General features: G+C 38.8%; 1 protein-coding gene across 1 annotated transcript in view; it reads right to left on the bottom strand.

Annotated features, from left to right (window-relative positions):
- iars1 (isoleucyl-tRNA synthetase 1) overlaps nt 1–12,403 on the bottom strand; it is a 147,721-nt gene that overhangs the window by 58,153 nt on the left and 77,165 nt on the right. Inside the window, exons 16-21 of the mRNA XM_078414016.1 lie at nt 12,133–12,327; nt 10,010–10,096; nt 5,589–5,672; nt 2,503–2,647; nt 2,194–2,314; nt 1,796–1,887 (exon numbers count right to left, since the gene is read on the bottom strand). Of these exons, the coding sequence (XP_078270142.1) occupies nt 1,796–1,887; nt 2,194–2,314; nt 2,503–2,647; nt 5,589–5,672; nt 10,010–10,096; nt 12,133–12,327 (724 nt within the window). The remainder of the gene's footprint in view (nt 1–1,795; nt 1,888–2,193; nt 2,315–2,502; nt 2,648–5,588; nt 5,673–10,009; nt 10,097–12,132; nt 12,328–12,403) is intronic.

Here is a 12,403-nt window from a genome sequence, read left to right on the forward strand (position 1 = left end):
TCAAGATGTAGCAAGTGGTGCGCCACGCAAAATGAGAGAACAGATTAGGATTTACAAAGTATATTATCAAAATAGTGTGAAATGAAAACATTCTGAGAGGGACCTAGATGGCCCAGTACACAATTTGCAGAAGGTAAAATGCAGTCGGAGAAACTTATTGAGAAATTAATAGATTTTTATTCTTCAGTGACTGGGGAAATGCACATAAAAGCAAGGGTGCTATGCTTCAGGGAGATAGGGCATGTGAGACCACATCAAGAGTATAGTCTTATTAATATTTTCTGAGCAATTCAGAAAAGTTTTACTCAACTAGCATTAGGCACTGGGTGGCGCCAGCAATGGCTGTCTTGCCAACAGTCTGTCTGTCCCTTCTTTCTTTGTGTTTTAATAGTATGTTATTGGATTATTTTAGCGTTCTTCAGCTTGTTTTATGTGGTGGGGGGGTGGTTGGGGGAAACTTTTTCTAATCTCTTACCTCGACGAAGATGCAATTTCTTTCCGTATCATATCTTCGTCCGCATTGCGGCCTAACATCGAGGAGTTGGCGGCCTTTGCTGGAGACCGACTCTTGAGAGCTCCACCGCGGGGAGCCAACGGGACTTTAACATCACAGAATACATGATCCCTTTGCCAGGGATCGATCTCGGAGCTCCAACTGTGGGTGCTTGCGGACAACATCACGGGGTTGCGGTCTCTGGTCAGAGACTGACTTCGGGAACTCCAAGCCGCAGGAGCTCTGACCGCCCCGACGCGGGAGTTTCGATCGCCCCGACACGGGAGCTTCGACTGCCCTGATGCAGGAGCTTCCACCGCCCCAACGCGGAGGCTTCGACCGCCCCAACGCGGGAGCTTCGACCGCCCCGATGTGGGAGCTTTGATCTCCCCGATGGATAGTTCGACGGCCCCGACCACAGGAGAATAAAGAGGAAAATTGGACTTCTTTGCCTTCACTGTGAGGAGTGTGGGGAATCCGCTGTGGTGGATGCTTATGTTAACTTGTATGTTAACTTGTCTTGTTGCTTTTTTTTCGTATGGCTGTATGGCTGTATGGTAATTCGCCTATCACTGCATCTTAATGGGTACATGTGATAATAAAAGACCTTTGAAACCTTTGAACAGGAGTATGTAGGAAAGAACTGCAGATGCTGGTGTAAATCGAAGGTAGACACAAAATGCTGATGTAACTCAGCAGGACAGGCAGCATCTCTGGAGAGAACGAATAGGTGACGTTTTGGATTGAGAGCCTTCTCCAGAGATGCTGTCTGTCCCGCTGAGTTACTCCAGCATTTTGTCTCTCCTAGGAACAGGAGGCTTGACTTACAAAGATAAGTTGGACAGGCGACACTTGAATCCACTCATTTTGAAAAATGAATAAGGATAGTTTGAAACATGGAAAGGGGTTTGTCAGATGGATGTGGAGAGTATCAATCCTTTTGTTGGAGAATTTAGAACTAGGTTAATCATCCATTTATGACAGTGATAAGGTGAAAATGTTCTCAGGAAATCTATATTTTTGGATGCCTTCCTCAAATTCCTTTGAAAACAGGTCTCCAATTACTTTTAAACAGAAGTCGAGAAATATTTTGTAAATAGTTTTATGGAAAGTTACTGCAGTAAGATAGGAATGCAGAGTTGACGTTATAATCAGAAGACATTTGAATGGCAGAGCTTGCTTGAGGGGCTGAGTAAATTATTCCTTCTCCTAATTCATACGTCAATACATAATGGGACCTAAGATACATAAATTCTAGTATCCTAACAGGTTACATTGAAAAGGAATTTAAAAATTACCTACCTTTAACCTTTTACGATTCATTCTCACATACCAATTGGTTAGCATGTCCACAAATTTGACAAGTCTGGGCACCACAGTGTAGAGCCTGTATGCTTTAAGATAAAACAAAATTATGTTTAAAGGAAAATCCAAAGTAGTTGTATATTTTAAACATTTTCTTTTCAGAAATGTCCCGGCTATTATCTTCTAAATGACACGTTACAACCGAGCATAATGCTCCAAAGTAAATTGTGTCTCAAGACTAGACAAGCAGGCATAAGGCAGGCTCAGAAAAGTAGTCAAAATTTGGTAACATGTTAACTTTAAAGGGGATTATGTCATTAGCATTTGAGGGCGCAACAAAATTAAAGAATCTAGATCAAGACTTTTGGAATATGGGTTTTCATATATATAATTACCTTCCATTTCAGCTTTGAAAAATTGGATGAGTGATTGTGTAAATGAAAGTATCCATTTATCCATGATGTTGTTACTGTCCTCAACTGTGTTTTCATTGTAAAGGAACTGAATACCTTCCTCCTAGAATGAGAAATCATCAGAAGTTCACAAATAATTGACCAATATCTAATTATGAACTTTAGCCAATGGTCCATTTGTATGTTGCTATGTACTTCAGCATTAGTGTACCAAAATTAAGCAACAATCTCTACATGTGCATATTGTTATGTACATAATTTGTAGATATATACAAAAACATATTCCATTACCTTCTGCAGTTTCTGAACATTCTGAATAAGGAATCTGTACGCATTGTACCAAGGCAGGAGGACATCCTTGAGAACATCTCTCACTCCTTCTTCTTTAAAACGTAAGTTTTCTGCTCTCACAACAGGGGAATTAATAAGATACAGTCTGAAAAAGAATATGAACATAATGTGTGAAGAATGGTATCTTTACATATAGTCCTACAATGAATTACAATAACACTGTTAATTTTTCCAAAAGTATTCAAGAATATTGAACTTCAATTTGACCTCTGATATGAAAGTTAACCAGTGATTGGCTTATAATTTGAAATAGTTACAAGATACTCATTTCAGATTTAACATCTTCAAACGTGGAAAAAAGCCACAAAACAGACTTGCAATTAATTTTCCAAATTAAAAATATTGCAGATAGTAGGAACTTGAAATCAAAATTCTGAGGCAAGTTTAGTTGCTTCTTGATGAGAATTTGCATTTCAATTCTGATTTCCAGCAACAGAACATTTTCCATTTTTATTTCTGATTATATATATTTATTTTTACTTTCTAAATCATTATAAAATTATATTAAGTATGTTGTTCAAGATTAAGACAACTATGTCCCATAAGATAAATTTTACCTCTTTCCAATAAAGTAACATTTTCAGATAAAATTGTTAGATATTCAAGAATATCTGTTATTTTCCAACATTACTCAATCTCAGAAGTAAATATTACTCTACTTGATCAGTGTTAACAGAATTATCCTTCTGGGTTACTTCAAACTGTAAATTTCCCCGGTGTGGGACGAATAAAGGAATTATTATTATTATTAACGTGACGCGACAGAATCCATCCATATAAAATGCATGACTCACAACTAGTACAGCAAATATTGAAAGTTTAAAATCTTCATGTAAAAAAAAGTCAAATTATAGTTTTCTCCTCACTATTAGGTAAGCATCAAAATTTTGAGATATTAAAATTGCTATTCCATTGATCACAAAATACAAATTTAGAAACATAGAAAAATAGGTGCAGGAGTAGGCCATTCCGAGCCAGCAACACCATTCAATATGATCATGGCTGATCATCTAAAATCAGTACCCCATTCCTGCTTTCCCCCCATATCCCTTTCCCCCCATATTCCTTTAGCCGCAAGAACTAAATCTAACTCTCTCTGGAAAACATCCATCTCTTGAAAACATCCAGTGAATTGGCCTCCAAAGCCTTCCGTGGCAGAGAATTCCACAGATTCACAATTCTCTGGGTGAAAATGTTTTTCCTCATCTCAGTCCTAAATGGCCTACCCCTTATTCTTAAACTGTGACCCCTGGTTCTGGACTCTCCCAACATTGGCATTTTCTTTCCTGCATCTAGCTTGTCCAATCCCATAAAAATTTTATATTTTCTATAAGATCCCCTCTCATCCATCGAAATTCCAGTGAATACAAGCCCAATCGACCCATTCTTTCATCATATGTCAGTTCCCCCATTCCGGAAATTAACCTGGTGAACCTACGCTGTACTCCCTCAATAGCAATAATGTCCTTCCTCAAATTAGGAGACCAAAATTGCACACAGTACTCCAGGTGCAGGCTCATCAGGCCCCTGTACAACTGCAGTAGGACCTCCTTGCTCCTAAACTCAAATCCTCTTGCAATGAAGGCCATTATCTTTCTTCACTGCCTGCTGTTCCTGAATGCATACTTTCAGTGACTGATGTACAAGCACACCCAGGTCTCGTTGCACCTCCCCTTTTCCTAATTTGACACCATTCAGATAATAATCTGCGTTCCTGTTCTTGCCACCAAAGTGGATAACCTCACATTTATCCACATTATACTGCATCTGCCATGCATCTGCCCACTCACCCAACCTATCCAAGTCACCCTGCTGCCTCAGAGCATCCTCCTTGCAGCTCACACTGCCACCCAGCTTCGTGTCATCCGCAAATTTGAAAATCTTTGTCACATTATGATGATAGGTTTCAAAAACAAATCTCACTTTTCATATTGAGTGTCAGATTTTTTAAAGCAGTATTTCAATATTATCCATCAGATTATTTGGTCATCAGATACAAAAAAGCAACTTTTCCAATTATATCAATGTGAATTGGCTAGATCAACTTAGAGCAAGATCTTGGATTGAAATTAGATGTAACTGATCGGAACAAACAGCAAACAAAGTTTGCATCGATTTATTCACACAATGCTGGAGTAACTCAGCAGGTCAGGCAGCGTCTGGGGAGAGAAGGAATGGGTGACGTTTCGGGTCGAGACCCTTCTTCAGACTTCAAACAAAGTTTGCATGTTTGCTTCCTTTCTACCTTCAATACTTTGGCTGCTGAAATGGTAACTGCAGCAAAGTCAAATAGAGTCATTGAGAGAAACAGTTGGGAAACAGTCCCTTCGGTCCAAATTGCCCACACCGGCAAACATGTCCTAGCTATACTAGTCACACCTGCCAGCATTTGGTCAATATCCTGCCAAACCTGTACTATCCATGTACTTATCTAACTGCTTCTTAAATGCTGGGATAGTCCCTGCCTCAACTACCTCCTCTGGCAGCTTGTTCCATACTTGCACCACCGTTTGTGTGAAAAAGTTACCCCTCAGATTCCTATTAAATCTTTTCCCCTTCACCTTAAATGGAAGAACAATTGACCACACAATAAAGGGATAGCATGTGAAACATTATCTATAATTCCATACGTTATCAATCGCTGCTAAGGAAAACCACCACATGATTTTTTTTTTCACGAAGAGAAGCTCATTTGAAAACCTGTTGGTAAAAACACTTTTGCCATTTTTTGGTGTGTACAAATGATGAACAAGGAGAAACAACACAGATGGCATAAATGTCATAAGGTTATTGAATGATTATCTACATCGATAAATTCATGTGTTAGAGCTCCCTATTTATTTTTGACATCTCATATTATTTAATCATACATCGGAATATCAGTTTTGAGAGACAGAGAGTGATCTACAAGTCACATAGCAGTTATTGACTAACATGCAACTCTCAATTGCTACTGTTCAGTTAGATTTTCCAGTAACATATTTACAAATCAAGTGTGATGCAATGAATTCATAGATGCATCTTACCTCAGTGCGTCTGCGCCGTAACTATTAACAATATTAATTGGATCTGGGTAATTCTTCTTGCGTTTGCTCATTTTCTGACCATCACTATGTATACAAACACAAATAGGATGCAAATAATAAGATACAAATAATTGTATATTTAAAATTATTAGCATTTTTGAAACAGTGTTCTAATTAAATAATGTTATTTCATTGGGCAACTAGGTGGCGCCACCAGCAGTGGCTGCCTCGCCAACCATCTGTCTGTCTGTCCTTTCTTCTTTTTGTTATTTTTAGTATGTTAAAAAGTATGTTTTAGTGTTCCTTGGTTTGTTTATGTGGGGGAGACTTTTTTCAATCTCTAACCTTGACAGTGATGCGACTCAGGAGCTTTATGCCGCAGAGAGTTTTAACAGCCCCGACGCAGGAGTTTCAATCATCCCGACGGGGGCTTCAATCGTCGTTCTGTGATCGCCCTGACTATGCATGGTTTGACTGCCCCAACCGCGGGAGAACAAAGAGGAAGAAGCTTGAACTTTATTGTCTTCCATCACATTGAGGAATGTGGAATCCACTGTGATGGGTGTTTATGTTCATTTGTATGTGGCTGTGTGTCGTGTTGCTTTTCACTTAGTAGGGCTGTTTGGTAACTCAAATTTCACTGTACCTTAATTGGTACATGTGACAATAAATTGACAGTGAGACCTTAAAACATTGAATTGAACCTTTCTGTTTCCATTTCTGATAAGATCTTGTCATCCTTGAACTTAGCTTCAAGTCGCCCTTCTCTATTAACATCTAACACCCAATCTATTGTCATCTTTGGTAAAATTCCTCCCTTGGGTTTCAAAATTTATACTGATGCCTTCAAGTCCAGTGAAGTCAAAAAGAAAATCAAAAAGCTGTTTTAAAATTTAGTTCAAAAAGGCTAGCCTTTAAAGCTGCATTTAATTCTAATCTCCAAAATACTGAAAGGGAGCCCGTTTGGCCATGCTTAATATTAAAAGAAAACTGCGCCTATTCCTTGTGTTCATCTCCTCAGACAACAATGTTCCTGGACTTCTGAAAATATGACCCAATTTCTCCACAGAGGAAATAAATGCCTGGAATTTATTGAAACATGCGATGTAGTGCCCTCCATAATGTTTGGGACAAAGACCCATCATTTATTTATTTGCCTCTATACTCCACAATTTGAGATATGGAATAGAAAAAAATCACTTGTGGTTAAAGTGCACAGTGTCAGATTTTATCAAAGGGTATTTTTATACATTTTGGTTTCACCATGTAGAAATTACAGCTATGTTTATACATAGTCCCTCCATTTCAGGGCACCATAATGTTTGGGACACATGGCTTCGCGGGTGTTTGTAATTGCTCAGGTGTGTTTAAATGCCTCCTTAATGCAGGTATAAGAGAGCTCTCAGCACCTAGTCTTTCCTCCAGTCTTTCCATCACCTTTGGAAACTTTTATTGTTGTTCATCAACATGAGGACCAAAGTTGTGCCAATGAAAGTCAAAGAAGCAATTATGAGACAGAGAAACACGAATAAAAATGTTGGAGACATCAGCCAAATGTTGGCCTTACCAAATTCAACTGTTTGGGACATCATTAAGAAGAAAAAGAGCACTGGTGAGCTTACTAATCGCAAAGGGACTGGCAGACAAAGGAAGATCTCCACAGCTGATGACAGAAGAATTCTCTCTATGATAAAGAAAAATCCCCAAACATCTGTCCGACAGATCAGAAACATTCTTCACGTGTGGATTTGTCAATGACCACTGTCCACAGGACTTCATGAACAGAAATACTGAGGCTACACTGACAGATGCAAACCACTGATTAGCTGCAAAAATAGGTTGGCCAGGTTACAGTTTGCCAAGACGTACTTAAAAGAGCAACCACAGTTCTGGAAAAAGGTGATGATACAACTGTTGATGGTAGTTGCATAATGAATTCTGAAGTGTATGGACACATCCTATCTGCTCACATTCAAACACATGCCTCCAAACTCATTGGCCAGTGGTTCATTCGACAGCAAGACAATGATCCCAAACATACTGTTAAGCAACAAAGGAGTTTTTCAAAGCTAAAAAATGATCAATTCTTGAGTAGCCAAGTCATTCACACAATCTGAACCCAATTGAGCATGCCTTTTATGTGCTGAAGAGAAAACTGAAGGGGACTAGCCCCCAAAACAAGCATTAGCTAAAGATGGCTGCAATACAGGCCTGGCAGAGCATCACCAGAGAAGGCACCCAGCAACTGGTGATGTCCATGAATCGCAGACTTCAAGCCGTCATTGCATGCAAAGAATATGCAACAAAATACTAAACATGACTACTTTCATTTATATGACATTTCTGTGTCCCAAACATTATGGTGCCCTGAAATGGGGGGACTATGGATAAACACTGCTGTAATTTCTACATGGTGAAACCAAAATGTATAAAAATGGCCTTTATTAAAATCTGACAATGTGCACTTTAACCACATGTGATTTTTTCTATTACAATCTCAAATTGTGGAGTACAGAGGCAAATAAATAAATGATGGGTCTTTGTCCCAAACATTATGGAGGGCACTGTAGCATCACTGAATTTGTTGCCTATCTCGCAGTACATTTCTCCTATGAATCTGATCGTGGCTTATGAATCTGAGCGTGTCTTATGAATCTGATTGAGTTTTTTGAAGAAGTAAACAGAAAGGTTGATGGGAGCAAAGCCGTAGACATGTGATAAGGTTTGCATGGCTGGCTGCACTGGAAGGTCAGACCGCATGGGATCCAGGGAGAGTAAGCTGACTGAACAGAAAATTGGCTTTGCATATTCTCATCCCCACAGCTTTCCAGAGACCACTCCCTCGACAACTCCTTGGTTCACTCATTCCTTCCTACCCAAATCACCACCTCCGCAAGGTACTTTCCCCTACAACCGCAGAACATGTAACACCAGGCCCTGCACCTCCTCCCTCAAATTCATCCAGACCCCAGCAGTCCTTCCAGGTGAGACAGAGCTTCACGTGCACCTCCTCTAACCTCACCACTGCTTTCGGTGCTCCTGGTGTAGCCTTCTTTACATCGATGAGACCAAGCGTAGGCCGAGACAACCATTTCGCCAAACATTTGCGCTTGCACAGAACACAACCACCCCTCCCTCTCTTTTATCTCCCCTGGATGCACACTTTACCCTTCCCCCGTACTCTTCAACTGACATCCCTACCTCTGGCCTCACAATTCATATCATTTATTTTCTTAACTCTCAGCCTTTCGGCTCCTTTACATCTCCACCCTGTACACCCTGCTGCCAATCAATCACTCTCAGCTGTATTCACCTGTCACTTGCCTGGCCCTCACCTCTCTTCCAGCTTTCTCCCCCTACAACAATCAGTCTGAAGGAGGGCCAAGACCCAACACGACACCTCTCCATTCTCCAGAGAGGATGCCTCACCTGCTGAATTACTCCAGTGCCTTGTTCAAGATTCTCGCAAGTGCAGTACCTTGTGTCTATCTTTTGTATCTCCTTTATTTAACCCTTCCTGTCATTTTTAATTAGTAGAATCAAAATATATATTGTTGTCTTGCACCAGTCACCCTGGACTTGATTGTCAAATTTAGCAAATCCCAGGACTCTTTTCAAATGTTCTTTGCAAAAAACCCATCATGTAAAAGTTTAGCATCTGGGTTTTGCAACAATATTTTACTTCTGTTGCATTATACTTTGCTTACTTTACAAAGCCCCTTTTTATTTGAAGTTAATAGTGAATAATATTTGCAGCTGGATAGGCTCAAACATTTTTCTGACTCTCCTTCCTTCATCCCCCAACCCTTTTCCTCCACGTTCCGTCAACTCATTCCTTGCTCCCACACAATTGCACAAATACCTTCTTAAATGGAGATAACAGACTGAGCAGAGGTAGAAAGAGACATTACCACCTGTATGTTCTCCTCCAACCATATACCTTTCTCACCAGAAACTATTTGGCCATCCTTCATATTTTGGGGTATCAAATGTGTAAATGAACTATCTATCCACAATTCTGTGAGAGCAGAGACACCTGAATTAAAACGTTTCAAGAATGTGGTTCATTACTACCATCGCTTGGGCAGTTAAAAATGAGTAGAAATTATTGGTTGGCCAGTGACCTACATCACCTCAATGACTTTAAAACACCAAAAATCTTGCTGAATTTCAGTGGAACAATATCAAGAAAACAAACACAGGCTTTCCAGAAAATGGGTTTTGAATTGTACAGGTTCTGTTGGAGCATCCGCAGAACCCTGGAACATTTGATGATGAGTGATCAATGTACAAGACCTGCAGAATTTATCTTTGGAATGCATATTTTTATCATAGACTGCCATACTATTGAGATAGAGCACTAAATGCAGAGAGTTCAAACATACTTATAATGATTATTGATGTGCATGAGAAACACTTACCATGCCAGTACAAGTCCATTTACTATCACATTCCTGAAAGGTGGTTTGCCAAACAGAGCTGTAGACAGTACCAAGAGGGTATAAAACCTATGAAAAGAAGTTCATACACTTAGAGAACCACAGCAATTTTTCAATCAACTGGTCTCCTGAATGAGGCGCAACATATCCCTAGAAAACACTGTTATAGAAATTGCAAACACTGAAAATATTCAAAAGGCCACAAAATCTATGAATAAATAAACTAATTTAACATTACAAATCAATGTACTTCAGTAAAAAACTATGTTTGTTATTGATTTCATGAATATACACTCTTCTCACCTATTCTTCCAGCCACCAGCTAATAAAACAGCTTTGTGGTTACTCTATTTCCAATGCATGCTTGAAACATTTCTGCCCATTATCTTTTGAACACAATAAGATAAGGTGCATAAATGAGAACAAACCAAAAAGGGTGGAAAACAATTCTTTAAATACTGTTCCAGTTTTTATTAAAACCACATTTTTTTCTTAATCGAGAGAAGATATCAAACTAGAGAAGTTATTCCAGCACTTTGTATCCCTTTGTATGTTAATCAGCATCTGTAAAGATGTTTTTACAAAGATATCAAAAGGAATTATACAAATAATGTCAGTACCGCGTGTATATAACTGTGCAGAGACTGAGCATGAGGGGGTTTCATAGGAACACTGAGGAAAAGTTAACATACCTTTAAAGTAATTATGAGGTTTGGTTCGGTTTCCCCTTTTGAAGTCCAAAATTACAAAAATGTTACATAGAAACATAGAAAATAGGTGCAGGAGGCCATTCGGCCCTTCGAGCCAGCACCGCCATTCATTGTGATCATGGCTGATCATCCACAATCAGTAACCTGTGCCCAACTTCTCCCCATATCCCTTGATTCCACCAGCCACCAGAACTCTATCTAACTCTCTCTTAAATTCATCCAGTGATTTGGCCTCCACTGCCCTCTGTGGCAGAGAATTCCACAAGTTCCTTCTCACCTCAGTTTTAAATGGCCTCCCCTTTATTCTCAAACAGTGGCCCCTGGTTCTGGACTCCCCCAACAATGGGAACATTTTTCCTGCATCTAGCTTGTCCAGTCCTTTTTATAATTTTATATGTCTCTATAAGATCCCCTCTCATCCTTCTAAACTCTGCCTAGTCTTTTCAATCTTTTCAATTATGTTCAAATAATGATGTGTAGTGAAAATTTAGTTAACTCAAGATTATAAATATGCATTTAATGACATGGAAGTGAACATCTTAACATGTTTCTTATCTATTATAATATTTGTTGCAAACATGGGATCACACTTAACTCTGCATTAACCAGCTTTTCCTCATTAATGATCCAATATATTCAGATAGAAAAAACTTTCATGTGGAAATTAGTGAATTTGGTGAGCATAATCTGACAGAGACTGCAATCATAATTTCTAATTCATAGTTTATTAATTTTTCTTTAATTAGTGAATCTTGAACTCAAAATATTGTACTCAATGGTGAAGAACTGAATTAAAAATAGAAAATAATGGAAATGTCAGCAGTTCAAGTTAACCCTATTTCTCCATCGACAGATGTACCCAAACTGCTGAGTATTTCCAAGATTTTGTGTTTTTATTTCAAAATATTATATTGTTCATTGATTTTCATGTTCAAGCACAGCCTTTTTTTAATTGCATGACTCAGCAACATCTGCTAAATGTTTTACTCAGTCTCGAATTATTTCCCAACGGGTTTAAGTTCACAGCACTCAAAAATCTCACTTTCAAATTATATGGGTCACGACAGTTAGTCAAAATGAGAAATTGAAATATTGTATAGGTTATAACAAGTATTGTTGTGTATCAGGGATGACGACTTGTTGTGGCGACTGTGCTTTGAGTTCTTACCCAAACTTCTCATAATCTAAAAAAATTGTTTTGCAGAAACAAACCAAAAGTGAAATATATTTATATTTCTATAATGAAACACAATTCAACAGGGCATTACTTTCCAATTAGAATATCAGTTTTAGTGAATTATCCTTTGTTAAGCACTGTGGATATTGTGAACTAATAAAGGACTAATAAAGAACTAATAAAGGATGAAATTGTTGCAATAGAAATTAAATCTTTACCATCCTCTTGTTTGGTCAATTCCTTCAGCAATGAAGTCTGCAGGGAAGCTGTCCTCAAATTCTCTTCGGTTTTCAAAGGGGTAGTGAACCTGAGCATACGGCATGCTTCCACTTTCAAACCAGCAATCAAAGACCTCAGAAATCCGTCGCAATACACCTTTTCCACCTTGCGATGGGATTGTGATGTGGTCCACACTAGAAAATAATATGATCAATACATCTTTCAGGAAGTTGAAAACGCCAAGCTTTACATTAGTAATTATTAAACTCT

This window comes from Rhinoraja longicauda, chromosome 17 (genome assembly GCF_053455715.1).
Source record: "Rhinoraja longicauda isolate Sanriku21f chromosome 17, sRhiLon1.1, whole genome shotgun sequence".
NCBI lineage: Eukaryota > Metazoa > Chordata > Chondrichthyes > Rajiformes > Arhynchobatidae > Rhinoraja > Rhinoraja longicauda.